At 51.8% G+C, this 23,363-nt stretch overlaps 1 protein-coding gene across 1 annotated transcript; it reads left to right on the forward strand.

Moving 5' to 3' along the window:
* The first annotated feature begins 8,603 nt into the window (after positions 1 to 8,603).
* Positions 8,604 to 11,555, forward strand: SOX1 (SRY-box transcription factor 1). Its single transcript, XM_051772852.1, has one exon. The coding sequence runs from the start codon at positions 9,401 to 9,403 to the stop codon at positions 10,526 to 10,528; it is 1,128 nt and encodes a 375-aa protein (XP_051628812.1). The 5' UTR covers positions 8,604 to 9,400; the 3' UTR covers positions 10,529 to 11,555.
* The last annotated feature ends 11,808 nt before the right edge of the window (positions 11,556 to 23,363 follow it).

Genomic DNA, 23,363 nt, shown 5'->3' on the forward strand with positions numbered 1-23,363 from the left:
CATCTCCACCGGAGAAAGGGGCAGGGAAGAGTGGCCCAGCAGGAGCTGGAAGGCAGAAATGCAAGCTTAGAGGAGAAAGTGCGTGTGAGAGAGGTAAAGGGGAAGAGAAAGAGGAGGAAGGCTCCGAGCTCCACCTCCCCGCTCGGCGCGGCGCTCCAGCTGCTCTCAAACCAACTGCTCAATTCTATTCACTGCCGCGACGGAACAAAAAAGTGGCTATTTATTAGAATACTTGTTTGGTATTGTTCGGTGCCACACAAAAGGCATTTCATTATGTTGGGGTGGGGAGAAAAGCCCCTCTCTTTTTTTCCCCGTTTCTTTTTTTTCCCTTTTCTCTCCAGACCGAAACAATAACTTGAAATTGTCTTTAAAATCTTTTCTATCAATAATAAATTTCATTTTCTTCTCTCTCTCCCACTCTCCCTCTCTCCCCCTCTCCAGTGCAGTGTGTGTGTGTGTGTTGCGCGTGTGTGTGTGAGGGGGAGAGAGAGAGAGCGAGTGAGCGAGAGAGCGCGAATGGTGAGTGTGCGTGTGTCGCCGGGCACTCGTGGCTCGGGCACAGCCGCCTGGGAGCTGCGGCTGGGCGAGGGGCGAGGACGAGACCGCCGGCTCCATGTCGCGCTGCCCTGCACCTGCGGGCACGGTCGGATGAAGGTGTGAGCTAGGCTAGAGCGGGCGGGGAGGGAAGTAATAATAATAAGGCTGCCCCTTCAGATGATATGTTGGGAGGAGGCTGGAGCTGGAAGAGCAACTGTAAGTGTGCCTCTAACTTTTGAGGGGGTCTTCACCCTGTCTTGGGAACGGAGGAGGGAAAACCGGCGAAGGGAGGGCTTCCAAGTTACTTTTGCTGCAAGGAGGGAAGAGCCGATTGCAGTCACTGGGTTATCGGCTATGACATGGATTTGGGGGGGAGGGGGGGAAGCGCGGGCGACAGTGTTTTGGGCTGCCCCCCTCCGCCTTCTGGGGAAGACGCCTCATGGGTTTTGAGGCGAGGGAGGGAAGCGGCAACCGGGGCCGGGGCCGGGGACTGCGGGCGGGTTGGGGCGGGGAGGGCGCCGGGGGCGACGGCGCTGCCTCCCGAGCGCGCAGCGCCCGCTCCGGTTACACGTTCAAAAATTAACATGTCGGTGCGCGGGTGCCATTTAGTGAAAGGTGTCTTGGGCAAAGAATCAATTTCGCTGTGACTGACCGGTGGGCTTGGCTGTATTAATACTGCCAAAAAAAGGGAAATCAGTAGGCATAGCAGCCCTCAGCTATTACAACTAATGCTTGCTTAATCTCTGCCCCTCGGAACGAGCATTCATATGGGCTCCCAGCACTGCTAATGCGGCCGGAATGAGCCCGGCTCCGTCTTCCCAGGGAACGGGGATCCCCGGATCCGGTTCTCTGTGAAGGTGACAGCTGCCGGGACCTCTCGACAGGGAGGTTGTGCCCAGCCTCTCGAAGTCAAGTCCCGGAGAAAAAAACACTAGGGGTTTAGGGCTACCTGGGTTGGTCCGACCCAGGGTCCCACCCTCTCTCCCCGACTCCAAAGTGTCTGTAGAGCTTCTGACTATTGCCATAAAGTATCGGGATATTAAAACGGTGACATGGATTTTTCCTCTCATATTCGACGATGGTATTTGGGGTCGATCAACAGGCAACGGAGGAAGGTTGTACATCTATCGATCAGGGAGGGGACTGGTTTTGGCTGAATCTCTTTTCAGAAACAGGTGTTTAAACATGATAGCGGCTCCAGTCAATTAACCCATTTAAACCCCGTTTTATCGCATTGATTCCCGCGGGCTGCCATAAAAGGTTATGGTTTGAAAGCCTCTTTGTTAAGGGGGGGAGGGTAGATGGAGGGATGGATGGAGGGATGAATAGATGAAGGGATGGATAGATGATGGGATGGGGTTAGGAAGGGTGGTTGCAAATTGTTCCCAAACGTACAGTATCAAGCAGGGAGTAAGATGACGAACTACCGTTTCTTCCCACCAAGCCGGGCTGCACCAGCGACTCAGCGCGCCCCGTCTCCGCCCGCCGCTCCTGGTCCCGACTCCGCGGAGGGGCAGAGCGGCTGCTGCGGGCCCAGGGGGCTGCCGCCATCCCCTGCCCGCCGTGGGCCGCCCGGTTGCGCAGCCCCTGTGGCAAAAATTGACACATCCACCTCGGGAAAGGGATATGCCCCTCGGGGAGGAGGGGTCCGGCCGGGGGCGGGGGCTGCCTCCCTGCACCAGCTGCGGGCTGGGTCAGGCTGTGGGTGCAGATAAACTGTAGCCTTAGATAGTTGCAAGCGCTGTTATTCCTAAAACAGGACAATCTATGAACAACCTGCCCTCCCTCCCCCACCCCACCCCCCGCCCCAGCACCTTTTTCAGGTTTGCCAATCTTTGATGTAAATTATGTATTTGCTAAAGGTGTCAGTAGCCTTTTTGCTATCCCGCCTTACGTTGACAGCCAGGGAATCCGTGTAACGGGAATGTGAAGTATCAGTCAGCGATCTGCTGAAAAACAGATCCGCGACAAACACCGCTTTTCCAAAGGCAAATAAACACGGCTGCGGCCAAGTAATCGGGATATCCCGTTGGTGGGATCCCGGTTTTTTCGCCTCGTGTCTCAAGGGTTCATTATCCGCCTTCCCATAGCCAGAATGCTGCACTGGATGGAGCAAGAGGATCATGTATTTCCTCTGGGTACCTTTAATTTCCAGACCAGCGGTCTGAGATTATTTAGATGTTTCTAGTTTTCCCTTTGTTTGCTGTTTTCTGAAGTAAGCACTGGATGAGCGACCGAAAAGGTTTGAAATCGTGTCAAAGTGATGTTTTAATCTCATGAAAAAGTATATTAAATGAGAAGATGTAATTTGTGGGGGACGTTTCAATGAAAGGAGAGATTGGAGTGGATGATACTTTCACTCTCCTGTGAACCTCGTGTCATGTTTATATTGAAGCCTATGTAGCTAATCTAATTTGCAATAACAGGATGGCCTGCAAGAAATAAGCTTCTACATTATTTCTTTTTCCCCCTCTCGTTTATTTTTTATGCAAATTCATTCCGACTTGCCCTAAATGATGCCTTTGCAATTGGGGTATAACTGACGAGGATGCAAACCAGAAATATTACCTTTATGGTGTTCTGAGCGACATGCCACAGACATAAGTAGCCAGGTTGCCCTTCTGGAAATGGGATGCCGCACCTGGGCTTGTGAAGCTCTTTTTGCGTGACTGACATTTCAGCAGCACAATTTTAAAGATTAACTTCGTACTAACTTCCCGTGTCATGCTAGTCCGACAGACTCTCTATCCCCATAGTTCTTCCTTTTCCTTTAAAAGTTCACAGTTGCAAAACTATACTTTTAAAATATTTTCTTTTTGTTGGAAAATAAAATGTTTGGTAGGTTTTCTTGGGGTTCGTTTTGGATTATTTTTTTTTTTTTTGTCTAGAGGGCCAATTGATAACTCGATTGTAAAAAGTTAAAGGTGTAGCCATCCACTTAGGTAGAAGCCCCAAACCCTAGGAAATAGGATAGTGCAAACCCTCTTCTCCCGCGAGATGCTGTGCCATCTGATCAGCACATATTCCTGGCATGTGCCTTAGTAATAATAATTAAAAAAAAAATCTGAACAGACTTGAAAATTACAACTTTTGTGTAATGTAAAAAAGGTGTATTCAGCTTGTTAATTACAGGGAGTTGTGTCATTGGAGTGTTATCAATGACCCATTTAATTTTACTGTAATTACTGACAAAATAAGACAAGGATAGATCACAATACAGGATATTCCTCTTTCGGAACAATATTGTGCTGGAAGTCGAGCTAATGCGTAGCATAAACAAACATTTTTAGAAAATGCTCCTGCTGGCAAAATTTCGTAAAGTCACGATTCTGCTTTTTCTGCCGACCCGGAATTCCCATCGGGCGAAGGATCGGGGCCGCTCCAATGCGAGGGGGCAATGCAGTGTGTCCTCTCGGGGAGACGAGAGGGGAAGCAAATCTCTGCTGAGGCGCCGACTGACCGTCCCGCCCCCCCACCGAGGTGTGCCTCGGCGTTCCCTCTGCAGTGTCGGTCCCGGGAACTGAACTGGGAGATGACACTCCCGGCCCACCTGCCCACCGGGACCTGCTGTCGTCCTGGTCCGGCCGCCGGCTACTGCGGAGATCAAACGTGTGGGGAGATCGATACTACTTTTAGGCGCAGAGAAAAGATAAAGCTCGTTTTCAAAGCCAGTAGAAATTAGAAACTAGAAACTAGAAAGGAGCGAAAACAGAAAGGCTTGGATAGACAAACTCTTCGGAAAGGGACAATTTATCGACATTGGGGAGGCAGTGGTGATGCAGAATTCTTTTAGAAAAACGTCTCCAGCCCCCCTTCTATCTGGCACAATAAATAAATAAATGGAAGTACCTACACGGAACAGCCGTCTGCCCTCAGGACGCTTTGATTTTGCCCGGAACAGGCTGGCCCTGAGTACACCCCTGTGCTCCGTGTCGCGCCCCGTCCCCAGCACCCGCGCCCCGCAGGGCGGGGGCTCCGGGCAGCCGAGCCTTGCCGGCCCCGGGCGAGGAGGACAACTGCCTGCTCTCATAACGACTTCAGAAACCTTTCGGCCCCGTCCTGTACCATACTCAGCGTCCCCCGCCATGCCTCCCGACTTTACCCCAGGGCATCCCGCAGGGCGGTTTCTGTGCTGGTGGCCCAGGTTGCCCCCTCCCCTCATGCTCCCAGCGCGGCGGTAGACGACCCTTTGGCTGGGGTGCAGATACAGGGAAAGCGGCCTGGGAGCCAAGCCGACGTCCCCCAGAGCCTCCCCAGGGAGCCGCAGTGTGGTCCCGCAGCGGGGCCGCCACTCGGGTTGCGCTGGTGTCGCGACAGTCCGGGCTGTCTGGGACCGGTGGCCGGGAGCGGGGCGCGCCGAGGCGGTGGCAGGACAGCCCTTACTCTCGTCACGCTTTCAGTTGGTTGGCACGGCTCTCCTGGGCGAAGGGGGGAGACATTTATCGTCAGGGAATTTTAGCCCTTTTTTTCCCCTCCCTTTTCTTTCCCCCCCCTTCCCTTTCATTCATAAACCTGGTGGCTATAGACGCAGCTTGAATATTGACGTCTCTTCCCCCAACTGCTCCACCGTTAACCCAATTACAGAATTCATCAAGAACTGTGTTGAATTATCTCTTTCCATACAGTATCAGCATTAGCCTAATTAAAAGCTATAATGTCTGATATAATGATTAAATCGTTAGCTCTGCTGTAGGGAAGCAATATTTTGTTTTCCCTTCAATTAGAAGCTGATTGAGGTTTTCAGAGCAGGTCAGCTGTGAAATTTGAATTATATGTGTGAGTACCGTTCACAGGGTGAGCCCCTACTCGAAAGCTCCAGAGATTCTCCATACGCTTTTACCCAGCAAGTTGGGAAAAGACAACAAAACACAGAGAGAGCCCGTAGCTGATTTGGGACTGGGGTTGTAGGATCGCACGGAACAGTAGTTAACACTGGAAAAGAAAGTGAGACTTAATTCAGGTGCCCTTTTTCCACCATCCCACCTCGACTGGGTAGCAGGTCGTCCACAAGTCTCCTCCGAGGCAGGAAAGGGCTTCCTCTCTCGCCCTTGCCTACCCTTTCTGCTCCCTCATGGTTGCTCGCCTTGGCCCGGGTAACGGCACCCCGGGAGCGAGGGAGCGCTTCGCATTTCACGCGGGCCAGCGGCTTTTGCAGTGAAGTGCCAGAGGAGCTGCAAGCGATCCCCCCATCTCCCCACCCTGCGTTTCAGGCAGGGCTGGCGCGGGATCAGCCCGCATCACTCTTAATAATCTCCCCATAGCATCGCCCCGACGCGGACTGGCGCTCGCCGGTCCCGACCTGGGGCGAGGGCGCGGGAGGCACGGCGGCAGCCAGCAGACGGCGATCGCCGCCTGCTCCGGGGCGCCCGGCTCGGCCCCGCCGCCCCTTGGCCCCCTCCTCATCAGCGGCGGCACAGAGGGCACAGCGTCGGCCGGGCCCGCGGCGGGCGACCCCCGCCCCGAGGGGGCGGCCCTCCTGCCGCAGCCGGGAGCGGGGGGAGGCGCGTCCCGGCGCACAGCGCAGAGGTGGGGGGTAGCGGAGGCCGAGGGAGGCACTTGTCAGCGCGGCCGGCCCACGAGCGGGCCCCGCCGGCACCTGTCCACTCCGCGGGCTCCGGCGGTGGCCAGGGCTGCGAGCTGACTTTTAGTTCTTCCCGCACTGGGAACAGGACTTTCCCTTTGGCTCCTCTGCAGCGTTCACCCAGCACACACCGCTTCCCGGGGCCGCCTCCACCTATTCCTTTCACCACCCGACCCGTGGTTCTTGGCAACCCACTTTCCTCTTGGGGAAAGCCCAAGTACCTCCCATCTCCGGGCACAGCCCCCAGCTGCATTACCCTAGCCCCGTAGACCTCTTTTGGCTTTTCTCCCCTGTCAAATGACACTCGCAAAAGCGCTTGACCTCGTTCCTTGTCCCGCGAACAGGGATCCGCGGTACCTTTACTACGGAAGAAAAGCCCCTGTCTGCCCTCCCGAGCTGGTTTTTATGTCTCCTCCCCCACACCCCTCTACCCCCTGTTCAGTCGATACACATCCTCCAGCCGCCGGAGAACTGGGTGCGCCTGGGCCAGAGGCAAGAGGGCTCACGGCAGCAGCATATCCTTGCTCCTCGCTCCCTGTCTGCATTTCACCCCCAAAAAGACTGCGTTCGTGGTAGTTTGGCTGCTTTTAGGAGAGGGAAGGGGCGTTCTGTGTTTATCTGCCGGGGGTGGAAGGAAAGAGAGGGAAACCCCACACGGACAGAAATCCCAGGAGGGAGGCAGCCTCAGGGGCTTCCAGATGAGCGATTGCCCTCACACCAGAGAAGGGAAGACAGGGTCAGCCTCCTCCACCGTTTACCTGCATGTGAGGGAGAGGGAAGCTGGTGTGTTTCACTGGTTCCGAGGGATAAGCATATGTTCCCATGGGGACTTCTGGCTGGCAGGATGCAAGGAACTCCTCTGGAAAAGGTTGGCCTACAGAGATTCGACCCATTTATTTATCAGGAGGCCTTTAGGTACCTTAATATCAAATATCAGGAAGAAATACCACTAAGGCCTTGAGTGGATGGATAATGGGCGAGCCATGTCATTTATCTCGCAGGTTTTACTCCTAATATCTTCATTTGGCCATCCAAGTGGAAACGTGCCTTTCTGCAGAAACGTTCTCTCCCTTCCCCCTCCCCTCCTACCTCAACCAATTATATTTTAAATACATAATTTAGCAATCACAGCAGCCTCACTTGTTTTGCCACAGCAGATGTGGCAACTTGAGAAAATATCTGGAGAAACATGTGTCCAATCCTGCACTACCTCCTGTCCCCTCTTTGAACCCCTAAGGCTGACTAAAGGGAACAAGATCCTCCCAAAAGCATGCCCATCTGAGCTAACATCATCACTCAGGCTGAGCTCAAAAGGCCCAGAAGCAGGCCAAGCCTTTGGCCAGCAGCAATTGAGAGGTGCTTTCCTCTTGCCAGAAAACCCAGATTATCATGATGAGATCACTATTTCACAACAAGTCATTGGAAATGGGAAAAAAAAAGTCTAATCGTAGCCCAGCGCCTAAGGATGGTGCTTTGTGCATGGTGTGTACTCTTACTGCAGAAAACTTCTGGTAGTAATAACAGTAGCTGGGGAAGCTGCGGCATGATTCCAGCCTTGAATGGCCACTAGGGTCAGGAGAATTTACACTCACAGACCATGAAAAGAGTAGGGATGCATGTGTCCCCTTCTCCACCTGACAAAAGATGATGGGGGCAGCAGTTTATATCTGCGTGGGCACTTGTGCGACAGACTTGCCATTCCTAGGGCTGCAATTGAAGATTGCAGCATGAATTTCCATGTGGACCATTTTCTCCCCTCTGTAAAATAACTAAAATCTCACAGGACAGCCAAGGCACAAGAGTAGTCTTTTAATATTTTCAAGGGGGAAAAAAAAGTCATACACCTGTACTTACTCTACATCAATATAACATATTTTTTCATGTATCTTCTTTAGTCGCAGGTGATTTTAAATCCCCAGGACTAAGTGAATAATGACTGCGTCCAGTCTCTGCCTTGTGCCCGGGCCTAGTTTTAACTCTGCCTCGTGCCTGGAAGCAGTTTTAACACCTGGGAGAGACGTCTGAGGGGGCTCTGGAGAAATCTCCAGAACGGACGAAGTCCCGAGGAAAAGTCAGTCTTAGGCGCCGCTCGCACCGGTTCTGTGGCGGGGCGGACAGCCCGGGGCGCCTCAGCCCCCCTAAATACCGCTCGACGGTCGCCTAAGCGCGGGGCCGGGCCTGCCCGGGGCGCTGCCCGGGGCCGGGCGGGTTGGCGGGGATGGGGGGATGGCGGGTTGGCCGGGATGGGGGAATGGCGGGATGGCGGGATGGCGGGTTGGCCGGGATGGCGGGATAGGGGTGTGTTGTGTCCCCGCCTCGGGGGCGCCCCCTCCGCCCGCGCGCCCCCCCGCGCGCGGCGCGCCCCGCCGCACGTCACCGCCCGGCGCGCGCCATATGCAAATCACGGCCCGGCGGCGCACCCCCATTGGCCGCCGGCAGGCGATTTAAGGCGGGCTCGGCGCGCGCCGTATGGCTGCGGCGCCGTTCGCCCGCGCGCCCGGCGGCTCCTCCTCCTTCTCCTCCTTTCCCGGCCCCGTCCCGGCCCCTTCCCGGCCCGTCCCGCCCGGGCCGCGGGAGGGAGACCACCGCCAGCAAATTACTGTGCCGCCGCGCCCCGGCCGCCGGGCTCGGCGCGTGTTTTGGTTGGGCTTCTTCCCCCACCCCCTCCCTCCCCTGATCCTCCTCCCGCTTTTTTTTTTTTTTTTCAGTTAACGTTTAAATACTTTTTTTTTTTTCGCCTCCTTTTCGCGTGGCGGTGGGTTCTCCTCTCTTCTGCTCCGTTCACCTGCGATCAGCGGATGCAAGTCACACACGCTCTCTCCCCTCCCTCCCTCTCTCTCTCCAAGTTAGCAGCAAAGAACAAAAAAAAAATAGCTCCGTTAAGGATAAGAGAGGGAGCGGAGGGGTGTGCGCGCGTCTGCCGGGGAGCGCCGGCGAGCGGAGGACACCGCCGACGGCTCCGCACACTCCTCCCGCCGCGCCAAGTGAAGGAGCAAGTTTGCCGTGCACCTGTTTGAGCAGCTCGAACTCCCGTCGCCGCCGAGCCTCGAAAGTGGTTTGCAAAAGGGAGAAAGTTTTTCGCCGGTGGGGTCGCCGATCGCCCTCCTCGCGGTTTTCTTCTCCTCTTTTTTTTTTTTTTTCTTTCTTTTTTTTTTTTTCCACGGCGGTAGCTACCTAGATACGAACGGGTTTCACCTCGCTCGCTCCCCGTCCGCCCGGGCTCCTCTATGTTTGATTCATTTTTCACGTCTGGCGCCGGTGGAAAATAAAAAAGCTACTTGAATGTACAGCATGATGATGGAGACGGACTTGCACTCCCCTGGCGGAGCCCAGGCCCCCACGAACCTCTCGGGGCAGACCGGAGCGGGAGGCGGCGGAGGAGGCGGCGGCGGCGGCGGCGGCGGGGGGAACAAAGCGAATCAGGACCGGGTCAAGAGACCCATGAACGCCTTCATGGTGTGGTCGCGGGGCCAGCGGCGGAAGATGGCCCAGGAGAACCCCAAAATGCACAACTCGGAGATCAGCAAGCGCTTGGGGGCCGAGTGGAAAGTCATGTCGGAGGCCGAGAAGAGACCGTTCATCGACGAGGCGAAGCGGTTGCGGGCGCTGCACATGAAGGAGCACCCGGATTATAAATACCGGCCCCGGCGGAAGACCAAGACCCTGCTCAAGAAGGACAAGTACTCGCTGGCCGGGGGGCTGCTGAGCGCCGGCTCGGCCGCGGGAGGCCCGGCCGGTGTCGGCGTGGGCATGGGCGTCGGCGTCAGCCCGGGCGGTGTTGGGCAGCGGCTGGAGAGCCCCGGCGGCACGGCCAGCGGCGGCTACGCGCACATGAACGGCTGGGCGAACGGCGCCTACCCGGGCTCGGTGGCGGCGGCGGCGGCGGCGGCGGCGATGATGCAGGAGGCGCAGCTCGCCTACAGCCAGCACCCGGGCAGCGGGGGGCACCCGCACCACCCGCACCCCCATCACCCGCACCACCCGCACAACCCGCAGCCCATGCACCGCTACGACATGGGCGCCCTGCAGTACAGCCCCATCTCCAACTCGCAGGGCTACATGAGCGCCTCGCCCTCGGGCTACGGCGCCCTGCCCTACGGCTCCCAGCCCCACCAGAACTCGGCGGCGGCAGCGGCGGCGGCGGCGGCGGCGGCGGCCGCCTCCTCGGGGGCGCTGGGCGCCCTGGGCTCGCTGGTAAAGTCGGAGCCCAGCGTGAGCCCGCCCGTCACTTCGCACTCGCGGGCCCCGTGCCCCGGGGACCTGCGGGAGATGATCAGCATGTACTTACCGGCCGGGGAAGGTGGTGATCCGGCGGCAGCTGCCGCCCAGAGCCGGCTCCACTCCCTGCCCCAGCACTACCAGAGCGCCAGCACGGGGGTGAACGGCACCGTCCCCTTGACGCATATCTGACCCCCCGCCGGCACCGGAGCGGCGGAGGCAGGCTCGGGTGCGAGCACCGGCTCGGCTTTCGGGCCCCGGCCGCGGCCCCGGGCCGTTCCGCTGGACTGCGCGCCCCGCCGCTGCCACCGCACGCTCAGCCCCGGCCGCCCTCCCGCGTCCCGGCCCCGCGCCTCTCCTGCCCCGCTCCCAGGTTCCCCCTCTTATTTTTGCCTCTCGCGCCCCTTCCCTCCCGCCCTTCCCCGCCTCTCTCTCTTTTTTTTTTCTTTCTTCCTTCCTTTTTGTACAGAAATGTTTTGATGTTCTTGTAATAATAATAATAAATAATAATAATAATGACGAGAGAGAAAAAAGGTAACGGTTGCTTTACTTACCTTTTTTTTTTTAGAAGGACTAGTTTATGAAACTAGTTTTAAACTGAACTTCCGTGTTTTATCGAGACTTTTTGTACAGTATTTATCATTCACCCAAGAGGCATAGTGCGTTTATTTGCAAAAGAAGAGAAAGAGAAAATAAGGGAGGAAAAAAGGAGAAGGGGGGGAAACGATGGTGAAAAGACAAAAAAATACCAACAAAAAGTTGTAGGCGATGCCAACTTTTATACCGCGTGGAACTGCTACGATTTCAGTCACGGATCGCTTCTTGCGAAGGCTTTTTATTGACTAATTAACTCGAAGTTGATGAGGAAACAGTTCTCATTTATTACTCATGTACTAAAGCAAATCCAAAAGAACAATTAAAAAGTTTTTTGTAGATATTCTCGCGGTTTTGTTGGGTTGGGTTTTTTTTGTTACTTGTTTGTTTATTTATAAAATTTTTGTTTTTCTTTTAGAAGCTACATTTTTTTCCCTGAGGTTTGTAAAATTTTATTGTATCTGGATATTTTTGTTTGTTTGTTTTCTCTTCGGTTTTGTTTTCTTTTTGTATCATTTCTTGTAAATGCATTGTGAAATAATTTTTATTTAGGCATTATGAAGGAATTCAGATTTTGTACATAGTTTACTAAAAAGCTTTTCTGCTAAACAGAAATACGAAGGATGCGTCCTTTTTTTTTTTTTTTCTTTTGAGTTAAATAAATTTCAAAGCAGAAAAAGTCACCTGGTTTTTAAAAACAAACAAACAAACAAAAATTTCCTGGAGAACTTAGTAGTGTTTACCATGGTAAACCTAGAAATACAGCGGGTAAACCTAAATTTTGGGGAGGAAGTTTTAAACAGCAGCTGCAAACAGAATGAAGTGCAATCTGCAGTAAATATCGATGTTCCCTAACCTGTGTAAATCGGGAGGGATGAAGGTAGATTTATTTTAATACTCGTTCCCTACTGCAAGGGAAAACCTCTTACTGCGTTACTCTTCTAGCCGTGAACATTTATTTTGTGGACTTTATGGCTGGGCTGGTGGTCTAAACCTTGCCGGGGCAGTAACTTTCCCCTTGGGGGGTAATCGGGTGCTGCCCACCCCTGCTCGCCTCGGGTCCCCGCTCGGCCGGGACTTCCCGCCGGTCCAGGGGGGGCACCTACCTCCCCGGGAATCGAGAAGGCACCGGTCAGGGCGGCACTTCCCCTCTAATTAACACCTTGAAAAGAGAAAGAGCTTAGTTTTGCTCGTCTCGAAAAGAAAAGCCACCTCTAAACCTCAAGCCCGAAAAGTAGCCCCATCCCTCCGGAGCATCCCGGGGGGCGAGCGGGGAACAGAGGGGTCACACGTTTCTGTCCCCTCCGACGGCCCCCCCTCAATTTTCAGCGACTAGTGCTAAAGCTGTCGAGCAAAACGATGCATGTCAGTTCGTTGCAGAATGTTGTTCAGTGCTTTGAAATTTAATTTTTTTTCTAGCTGTCGGTCGATACTTTTCGATATGTTAGAATTAAAAGTTTGCTGTAAACTTCTGTAGCAAATGAATTTTTAAAATAGTTATAACTACTTAAACAAAAGGAAACAAAATTAACTTCCGTGACTGTAATGTCGGCGGCAGCAGTCTGTAGGACTTTTTAAATTATCTTTTAGCGCTGGCGAATAAATACTTCGTCCATAATGAGTGCGGAAGTTTTAGTTGGTTAATGAGGAGCGGTTTTGGTCCCTGTTAGAGATTGCACTTCTTCTATAATGCTTACATGTCAATTGACATATATAACTCTTCCGAGTTATGTTGATAATTTTGTATAAATCACTCATGCTTTAAACTGAACATAGAATTTTCATGGAAGGTGTCTGTTGATTTCAACCGAAAATAAGCCCCCCACATTTTTTTTTCAACTATTTGAGCCTTTATCACAGCGAGGTGTGTGCGGGTTCAGTCGACAGGCGACTTTTGGAAATGTTCAGCCTCCGAACAGAGCACACAGAAAGCAGGAAACTGTGAGAAAACTTCCCTGGCGTCGGTTACCTCCAGCCAAACACAATCCTAGATGTAATTTAAAATATTATTAGCCGTACCTTTAGATATGCAGATTAGGCTGGCTACCTGTTGAACTGTTTCTTGAAATGTGTTTTCCTTCATGTGCATACTACGTACTCGTAAATATCTATACACACTGTAGAGAGCATCATGACCGAAGAGGAGTGTGTGTGTGTGTGTACATATGCACATGCAGACACATATACATCTGATGCAACCCTGTTAAGCGTCTTTTCTTTAAGGATCATAGCTATTGAAAATCACATTTGCTGACTATGCAGAATAGAAAAATCCCAGTGAGACGATCCTGTATTGCTGAACACCTCTGATGGAATAGGAGGACTGGGACGGTCAAGGGAGAAAAGCAAATAAACATCTGTTTATTTGCGTCCAAACAACAGAAATACTACGGGGAAACGCTTAAAAAAAGAAATATTACGGCTGTCTAAATGATCTCCTTTTAACGAGTTTTCCCTCCTACCCTCAGAATTTTGCGGCTCAATGGCGTTATGCCTAGAATAATGGGAATACCTGCTCTTTCAACACAAGTGGATTAAACAGACCCAATCTCGGTTATATTCAAATAAGCTTCGAATATTCTCAGCCCGCCTTTCAAAGAAATACATTTTGCTCTGCGAAAGGCCACCCCCCAAAAGAAAAAACAAACAAACAAACAAAAAAACCAAAACCAAAACCAAACAAACAAAAAACCAAACACAAAGCCCCCATCAAACAAAAAAAAACACCTCCACTACAAAATACCAAAAACATTCCCCCCCCCCCCCCGCCCTCCCCGAAACATCATCAGGGTAGAATTTTTTGCTGCTTTTTTTGTTAGTTGTGTTTTACTGGTTGGTTTAGCAGTTCACTTTACTTAAGTTAAACTTCACGTTTGGATATACAAACGAAACAGCTTTCCTAGGCAGATGAGTTGGGTTTAGGTACAGTAAAATAATTAGGTCTTCCGGCTTTCTGCTGTGCGAGTTACATATAAGAGAATAATTGAATATGCAAAACTAAGAATAGGTTTAAGCGATTTATGGTTTAAGTACATTAAATCTAAAATTGTATGAAATGTTCCTCCTTTAACATGATTGACAGAGCTATTAAAATCGCGTATGTGGAAGAATTAAACCAAAAAGTCATCTCGTTTTCAGTAAAAGGAAGGACAATCCAGGGAGTAAGGCGAAGGGGAGCGCGGTGGAGGTGCCCTCTGCGGAGTTAGGCCGCGTGTAGCGTGGGGAGCTTGGGGTCAAGGCCCCCCATGGGCCAGATCCCGCCCCCGCGGTCAGAGCTCTGACGGAGGGTCCATCTGCCCCGGGAGGGGGGCGGTGGCAGAGCAGCCAGAAGGACAGGAGGCACAGAGCGATAACAGATTTGATCCGCTCCAAACTTCGAGCCAAAACGCAAACTTGGCCTGAACTCCACAGCTCTTTCCCAACGGTTCTCCCCCCACTTTTTTTCCCCCTCTCCTTCCCCCCACCGTACGTGGCTCGCTGAGCTCGTAGGAGTGGCGCTGGGCCCCGGGGAAAAGCCGTTCCCTCCAGTTCCACTCCTCCGTGCCCTCAGCCGGAGTCACACCGCAACAAGCGCCGGGCGGGGCATCGATGGGACGGCTCCGAGCCTCTGGGAGCAACGGAGTGGGGGAGGAGGGCACATTAAATCATCCATGAAGATAAAAAGAGGGACGATTCCAGAAATCAGAGCCAACGAGCCCGGAGGGCTACAGCGGGACAAGAAGCCCCACGAAATGCTCCTGCACTGGACAGAGGGGTGGTGAGGACCCTCCCTCCCAGCTGAGCCACATGCAGATGACATCAGGCCGGGTCACCTGAACGTCTGACGAGGTTATAGCTTTTATTATCATGCGTAAACTGCCATAGAAGAAAAAAAAAAACAACGTTAAAAAAAAAGGCGCCACAACATCACACATACACACTCCCCCGCTGAAAACTAAATGAAACGGCTGATCTGAGAGTTGCCGTAGAGTAAAATGGAACTAAAAGACACGAACTGGCAGGTGCCTGTGGGTTATCTGGACGAGATGCGCTCCCGGGCCTGGCGCCGACGTTCTCCCACGCCCCGCAATACCCCCGCCTTTCCCGGGCACTCACCGACCCTCCCCTGCCCTTTTCTGCCCCGCCCTCCCCCCTTTGCGCACACTTTCTGCCAGCTCCCTCCAGTAAGCTCCAGCTCTCCCTTTCCCTCCGACACTCAGCAACACGTGGGGAGTGCCGGGAAGGGGCAGTCCCTTGGACGCGGACAGCGTCAGGGTGTCCGTCTATCCGTGTGAATGTGCGGGGGCCTGATCTTGCTAAGCAAGTACCCCAGAGTCGTGGAGCAGTGGGCCTGGGGAATGTTGTTCGTGGGGTGCGAGTGGGTATCTGCGAGCTGCAGCCCCAGGAAGTGAAGTGCCCCCGATGCCGTCGGAGGGGCTGCAAATGAATGATGCAAGAGGGAAACGGGGGTGGAAGGAGGCGAGAGGGGTGAGAGAGAGGGAGGGAGAACGCGGGGACAAGGGCGGGGGGTGGTGTTTGGAGAGCGAGGGATTAGCGAGGAGAGTCCTGACCCCGGGATCAACGGCCAGTCAAACCCGTTTACAATCACTCGGCGGAATACCGACGGCTCCCGCTGCAGGCCAGCGGCCGGCCGGGCAGCCAGCGAGACCAGACCCCGCCGTGGAGGGGGGAGTCTGGTAGGGGAGGCCCCGGCTCTGCTGCGGGGAGAAGGGAGATGCCACAGCCGGGAGGGTGGGAGAAGAGAGGTCCCAGCGGGAGGTCGGGGAGCTGCAGCGGGTGGCGGTGAGGAGAACGCTGCGGTGCGCCCCATCTCCCGACTGCAGTCTATTGGCCTCTCACCGACGAGCAGGAGGGGAAAGCAAGGAGGGAGGGTTCCAGGCGTGAGAGGCGGGGGCGGCCGAGATATCTGGGAAAAACAAGCGCGTTGCTGTCAGCCGGCAAAGGCCGCCCTTGAACTCCACACGGGACCCTCCCGGGATGGGCGACACCAAAGCCCGGCTCCAGTCATGCGTTCAGCGGCGGGCGGGCGCAGGCCGCCCTCCCGGACCGCGGGCCATCTGCTGCACGGCTACCGGGGGCGGGGGATGGGAGTGGGGCAGGGGGGCACGCCCCGACGGGCCGCCGGCAGCGGCGGGTGGGCGCCTCGGCTGCCGCTCCGCGCCCCGCGGTGCACTGGCGCCGCCGCTCCGCCGTGCCGCGCACACCCCACGCACACAGACACTGCACATGGCGAGGAGACGACACACGCTATTTTCTTATTTTTGGGGGGAGGGGGAGGGGAAGGGGGGAGAAGCAAGTGGTCCCTCCACCTCGCGGCATATTGGCTCCTCCTCTTCCAGAAAACTCAGCGCCCCCAAAAGCGAGGATATTGGGTGGTTCGGCACTACCCCACAACCAGCACCGAGCGCCTCTGTACACAGAGGGGATTCGAAGCCGATAGGCCTGGCTCGGTTCGGAGACATCCCTCCTAAAAGTGCTGAGTGAAGCCCCAGGCACCTGCTGCCACGCGTGGCCCCGCTCTGCGAAACGCGGCGCCGTCTCGCTCTGCTGCCCTTCCGTCTCCCCAGCGCCACGGGCACTCCCGCAGCTCCAGGGAGGGCTGGCGCCCAGGAGCGGCAGGTTGGGGCCGGAGGGTAGCGGTCAAGATTAAGCCAATCTCCCTGGGTTCATGCTGAGGTTGGGTAGGGGTGGATGCTGCTTTCTGAAGGGAAAATGAGGTCTGAGTTTCCCACGGCCGAGGCGGAGAGGAGTCCAACAGTAAAGCTTGGCTGAAAAGTGATTGGAAAGGCAAGGCCAAAAGAGAGGCAGAGCAGACGAAACATAAAACGTGTCAGGACACGGTCTTGCAGAGCTCCGAGCCGGACACGGAGGGGAGGGCTGGCGTGAGCAAAGTGGCTGCAGAGAGAGACGGGGGGAGCGGTGGGCGCCGACTCCCGCTGGCCGGGCGGCAGGAGGGATAACAGATTATGGGTGCAGGGCAGGCAGGGCCTTGCCTGTCTGCCTCCCTACCTGCTGACTCCAACGCCACTGCGCCTCTGCTGAGTAACGTCAGAAAGAGTTGGGACACAGGGACGGCCCCGAGGTGCAGGACGGCAGACAAAGGAACGAGGGAACCTGGTGTGCAGGTGCAGATGTAACCAGAGGCTTTAGTTAGAGACGCTGAGGGGAAAGCCCGTTGACTTTTACACTCAGTGAACCATTCTACCGTTGGAGGAAAATTTGCAAAAGTAAAGATAAACCAACTAAAGGTCGGAGGCTCTTGAGGATCTCTGATGTAACAGCGGTGCTGTGTATGGGGCCTGTTCCTGTGGCCGCATGCCCATAGTGGTAAGGGGTGCTAGCAGGAGACCTGGAAGCCCTTCAAGTCCTTGTGCCTAAACCCGGGACACCTCTAGCGATGCCTCTTTAGGGTAGGCTAGAAGTCAATAGGAGCCGACTGAGCTGAATCACACTGCTGTATGTGCTGTCAAAAAGTCTGGAACTACCAAAGTGAAAACCTCATCCTTTAACACGTGTGGAGCTGGTGTTGAGTGAGGAGCAACCGCCAAGGTAAAGAACATTGGTCCTTGGCTTTGGGGTAGAAGTAGTGGGGCCTTGTGACAAAGAACACATACCCCGCCCCCAGTTTACAAAGCCCTGGGGTGCCCTCGTGCAGTTTCATGCTTATCTTTCCTGGACGGTGTAATTCTCTGAAGGGAGGAGCCTTCAGAAAGGTCTCGTTTCAAGAAAGTCATTCAGTGCTTTAGCACGGCCTGTCAGGACGGGTTTGGGGGTAATATGCTTCATGCTCAGTAAAATCTCATTGTCCACGCTTTCAGACCGGACACCTCTCATTGATTTGGAGAAGACGTGTGCCACGGTTAACTGCAGCTCTCAGATAGAGGGACTATCCCTCAGAAAACTTAAAAAAAAAAAGGACAATGAAACCGAGGAGAAGCAGGAGAGCATCTGTCGGGGGTCAAACAATTGGGCAAGTGCTAGAGGGTGAGCTGAGATCCGAGTGGGAAAACGTGGCTTCACTCAGGAGCAGACCAGCGTGGGCTGAGGAATTGCAGCCGACATGAGGCGGGGAAGGACAGGAGTCTGCAAAGTGTGCGTTTAGGAAAAGAATAGCTTTCACCGGGAGGAGGTGAAATATAGTTTACCAAGGCGTAAAACTCCATAGCAACTAGGAACTAGCGGTGAACAAAGGCACCATACATCCACGGAGGGGGGTGAAGGTGCCGGGGGTGTAGGGAGATGTTTATTTCCTACCCAAAAATTGTCTCGCACAGAATTCAGACGTATTGAATTCAGGTCTCTTTTTTTTTTTTTTTTTTTTTTTTTTTTTTTTTTTTTTTCCTCCAGTGCAGAAAAAAATCTGCAGGAAGATTGTCTTGCTAGAATCATTGGACAGTAGATAGTTCAATCCTAATCAGATTAGAAGAATGAATGGCTGTTCAGGGTTGGAGCTACAAACACAAGTAGCCCAAAGCCAGGAAAGACTAAAAGCCCAAGCAGGGGAGTTCAAAACGAAGTATCGACATGAAAACAATTCCTAAGTGGTGGGGAAAGATCTGAAACCTGCTAAAGTGCTTCCGAGTTACATTCACTCCAACCGTGGAGTTCTTGCAGAGCACACAGGATATCTTTATCTTTTGGAAAAATCTTGTGCAATCCCTTGATCAAGTGACTAGATTAACTTTCCATATTACCTTTTATTTCACCTGTAGGTAGCAGAAGAGTGAAAGAGGCTTTGCTTTTGTTAAGGGATGGTTTGGGGTTTTTTTCTCATTATCTGTACCTTCGCGCATTGTCAGTCCTCCTTCCTCTAAATTGCTTTTCAGTCCCCGGGCAGGTGAAAGCGTCATGGTTCGTCTTCGTCCCGCTCCTCCCCGGTGTTAAAATGTAGGAAATAGTGAAAACCACAAAATGCTATGCAATCGAGTCACTGTGAGCACGTGCATTTTCTACCTTGAAGGACCATGAAAAAGAAAACAAAACTAAGTGGGAAACGCCTTTTAAAACACACAGCTGTAGGTGAGCTCAAGCTTGTATATGTCAAGGTAGAGAGACTGGAGGAGAACTGTGAATGTCAGATTCTGTAATATAGCTCAGGAAGAATAAAATTCGGAAAAAAAAAAAAAAAAGAAGATACGAATAAGGGAGGCATGGAGTTTGGCCTAAAAAATCTCCTCAGCGATGTGCCTTGAGCTGCTGTAAGAATGAAGAGGAGGGATATAGGCATGCAGTGCATTTTACAAATCACTAATTTCCATGGTCTGGTGTCACATCTTTACTTATGTGTCTTATGGAACAGCCGAGAACAAAGTAATGAGAGCAGAACATGCATTTCTCCTCCAAAAAGCATGTTTATGTTCCTCTCAGTTTCTAACTTTCTAGCAAGGCTGAGGAAGTTTCTGCTACTTCCAACTAAAATGTCCATTTAGCTGACTAAGTTCTGGGTCACAACATAGGGACAAATAGTCTTCTAATCGTTTTGCTTTGATTAGGGAGCTGCAGAGGAAAGCCCTGTGTGATTTTCCCGAATATAACAACATCTCAGTTTTAGGGGTCGCAGACTAAAGCTCACTAGATAAGTGGGACAAGCTCATCATGATGAACATGCCACGTATCCACATATTTAAGATAAGGAAAGCAATGAAGTGGCGTTATTGCAAAAGGCATCCTTGGGTGACCAAATGAGCCTAATTTGGTAGAAGCTTGCTATGTAGCTGTATTATTCAGTGGGTAGTTTGGGGTAGAAAACTAAACGTGTTCGTGCATCTCAGACATGTTTTAAATGTTTCATAATGCCTAAACTATATGTTCATGTACTCACAGTAAAGGGTTCCTATTTGAACGTCTGTTTTTATCATCTATCTTAGGGTAGCCTTGGATGCTCAATAAGACAAAATACTATAGCTGAAAGGTAAACTTATTGTCACGAAAAGAGACAAACTCAGAGTCTCAGAGTCCCTTGTTAAAACATGGTCTCTGTTCCTCAGGATATTCTTGCTGATCTCCTTTAACGAGCAAAAGCTAGTACACATTTAAAAAAAAAAAAAGAATCTTTAATAAAAATCAGTGTGTGGATACCAACTGCTTCATAAATATATGCAATGACGTCACGTACTTGGGAACATCCCATCATAGTTTCCGGGCGTTTGCTGGAGAATGCAAGTCTCTCGCCATATGCACAGAGCTACACACCAGATTCAGGGGGAGCCGAGGGGTCTTGTCTCACCTCCTAGTTTTATTATCATATACCTATTGCCTAACAGGTAGAGGACTCGCTACAGGCGTGAAAATTGAGTGATGAATGGAAGTATGGAGGCGGAAAATAAGAGCTAAAATTCACGGAGGATAGCGTTTGGCTTTTGTGATGCGAGACATAATAATAAAAAAAATGAAAAAAGGGCAGAACAGATATTATAGAAGCTCCGTTCGTATTCTGTGAAACAACTGGACAACATCTGGAACAGAGTGCTTTCCATCATCGGGCATTATATAGTTAAGTGCAGCCACAAAACACTTGAAGGGGAAACTTCGGCATTCCCTCCGCCGGTGCGCTCGCCTTGCTTAGCGAGAACACCCGGCTTAGAGGGATTTCCACTGTCTCTCTGGAGACAACAAACGGAACTGTGAAATGTTGATTTCGAAAAAAGTCTTCGAGTTTTCTGTGGAAGACGACTGCCTTTTTCCGACGAACAGGGAAAGAAGGATTTTTCGCACGGAAAGCAGGGGTGGAGGCAGCTGCGGTGAAGCCTCCTGCCGTCCTGCCTCCAGCCAAAGGGGCTGCTGATTCAAACCGGTCCGGACTTAAGAGGCCGTTACTTTGAAAATCAACCTCAGGCAAACTAGTTGCCAAACGTTATTCCATGAAGCCCAGGACCCGGCTTTCCCGTGCGCCCACCCCCGCCCCTCCGACAGCGCCAAGTAGTTTCTTACAGAAAGCGGTGTGAGCAGCCCCTTCCCGCCCCGCCGTGGCACCTCCACCCGGGGGTCCCCCGCCCCGCCGCCCCGGTGCTCCTGCTCAAGAGGTTCACGACTCCCCCCCACACCTCCCAGCATTCCTCGTGGGGAGCAGGATTCTGCCCGCTCCGTGGGGGAAGGCGGTCCTCAACAGGGTGGAGAGGAAGAGGCCGGGTGGTGGCAGCGTGGGTGCCAGTGGGGAACCCCACACCCGGGGAGCAGCTCCGGGGCCAAGGCTGTGGAATCGCTGCGGAGATAAAAGCCTCTTGTCCCTGGATGGGGGACACGGGACAAAGGTTCCCCTGACACGGGGGAAGCCGGGGGCACTCAGGCTGCGAAGGCCTCTACCATGCGCTTTCCCGAGTGGAGCAGGCGGGGACAGCCCCTGGTGGATTTTAGCGGGGGTTGAATCCGGCTCCAGAGGTTTCCCCGTGCCCGGGAAATAGCCCGGGGGTATTTCATGGGCCGGCACTCACTGCGGAGGGCAACCCCAGAACCAACCCTGTCCCCAGGCTGTCGTGCTCCATATCCTTGCTCCAATCCTGATGCCCTTTGCTTTTATCCACTAGTGACCAAATGGCAATTTCTATGACCCAAATTGCAGTCGTTTTCTTGGCTTACCTTCTTTCTCTAATGATGTGGTTTTGGTAATTTTGAGAGAAGTCAGATACTTATGGGAATTTGAAAAAGCATGACTGACTTTAGAAATATTTTTAGGAAACCTGTGAAAATGTTAAGCTTGGGACTGCAGTATTTTTGCATCTGCACAAAACACAAAACATGAACCAAATCAAAGGAATACCTCAGAGAGGGAGAGAAAAAAAATCTACAGTCATTCAACAGTAAAACAAAATGCCAGAAAATTTTCTCATCTTAAACGAGTAGTCACGGAAGAAATATTTTTTCTTATATCAAGGAAGAGATATTTTAAATGAGTTTTCCTAATTGAATCACCTCTGAGACGGGTATCTTCTGCTCCAACAGCAGGTTCTGTATTTTGCTGAATGCCGTCGTACCACCCATACAAGAAAAATACTGCTCGAGAAGCAAGGAATATTGACACACAATTAAAGAGTGACTTTCTTAAAGAACAGTTTACCTCTACCTGACAGTAAGATGGTAATAGAAAATAACGTTTCAAATTTTGCCACTGCACAGAACACTTTCTGAACTTATAAATAAACATAAACTCAACAAATATTATTCTCGTTTTGTAAACTTTGCAATACAGTTACTGCAGACTGCTAAGATCACTCCACTGACCCTCAACCATACAACATAGATATTGCCAAATTGAATTCCCTTATTATTTCTCAGAGCCAAGAGGTTTTAAAAAAGAGAATGAAGACTCCCTAATTTAAATGCTAGCTTTCGGGGGGAAAAGAAAGACGGGGGGGGGGGGGGGAAGAGAAAGAGAAAGCAAGAAAAATTGTGGTAAGCTGTTTTTAAAGTGAAATAAATTTGAGTTGTCTGTAGGAAAATGGCCTAAAGGTGACTAAAATAGTGTTGTCTCTTCCTCAGCCTATAAGTCTTCTGCAGGTTATTTTTCCCTAGTACAAATGTAATTTAATAGCCGAGATGGATATTGTTTCACTTTCAGCTATCTGCTCTATACTCCGGTCTCATTCTACATTAGATGATTACCTTACTGTCCTATATGCACAATTTAAAGGGAATTACCTATTACTTCAATTATTTGTTTCTTATCAACTGATGTTACACTACAAGGATTTGCATTGAAAGGACACAAAGAAAGAGCAAGTCATGGCACATTGCCAAATAAAAGAGTAATGTTCTGGTGAATTTAGCCCAAATAATTTACTGCTATATAAAAGTGGAAAAGTGGAAGGTGAACCCTTTGACCAATAAATCTCTTCTGCATGTGAAACCCTTATCTTGTCCCCTCCAATATATTCCACACTAGGAAGCCATCATCATTGGCTCTGGTTTGTTATTTGTAAACCTTGATCTTCTGCACTCGGTGTCCTAAATATGGATAATTAGCATCAGTTTATCACGCCTCTGCATATTTTCTCTTCTCTCCAAACATGCATGCTTCTATTGGCTGCCATTCTGTCACAGAAGATTATGGAGACAGATTGCAGAGAATGAATGTGCTAAACGAGATTAGGAAGGAATAGAAATAGCAACTTGGCCAATAAATTCCTCGTGAGAGCCTTATCATACAATTACACGTTGACTTGTTTCACACTCTCCCAGCCTCTTAATCCAACGCCCCCACCAAGAATAAAATTTCACTAATTTCTGAATTACTGCATATCCTCATGACTTGTCACTGAGAATGTTTGGAAGGAGCAACACAGTCGAAAATAGCGCATCAAACTTCCAAAAAGAAAAGAAACTTTACAGACAGAAAGAGATGTGGCTTTAAACCCGTTTTGGCCATATGTAGAAGTTTTTGTGCAGCAGAAGGGTCAGGACTTCAACATCAAGACATGTTCCTCTGCGCTTTTACTCC

This window comes from Manacus candei, unplaced genomic scaffold (genome assembly GCF_025592945.1).
Source record: "Manacus candei isolate 608988 ecotype Guabito, Panama unplaced genomic scaffold, ASM2559294v1 h1tg000159l, whole genome shotgun sequence".
NCBI lineage: Eukaryota > Metazoa > Chordata > Aves > Passeriformes > Pipridae > Manacus > Manacus candei.

What these genes read in the sequence shown, in the direction of transcription:
- SOX1 (XM_051772852.1), top strand. Translation starts at nt 9,401, where the DNA reads ATGTACAGCATGATGATGGAGACGGACTTGCACTCCCCTGGCGGAGCC.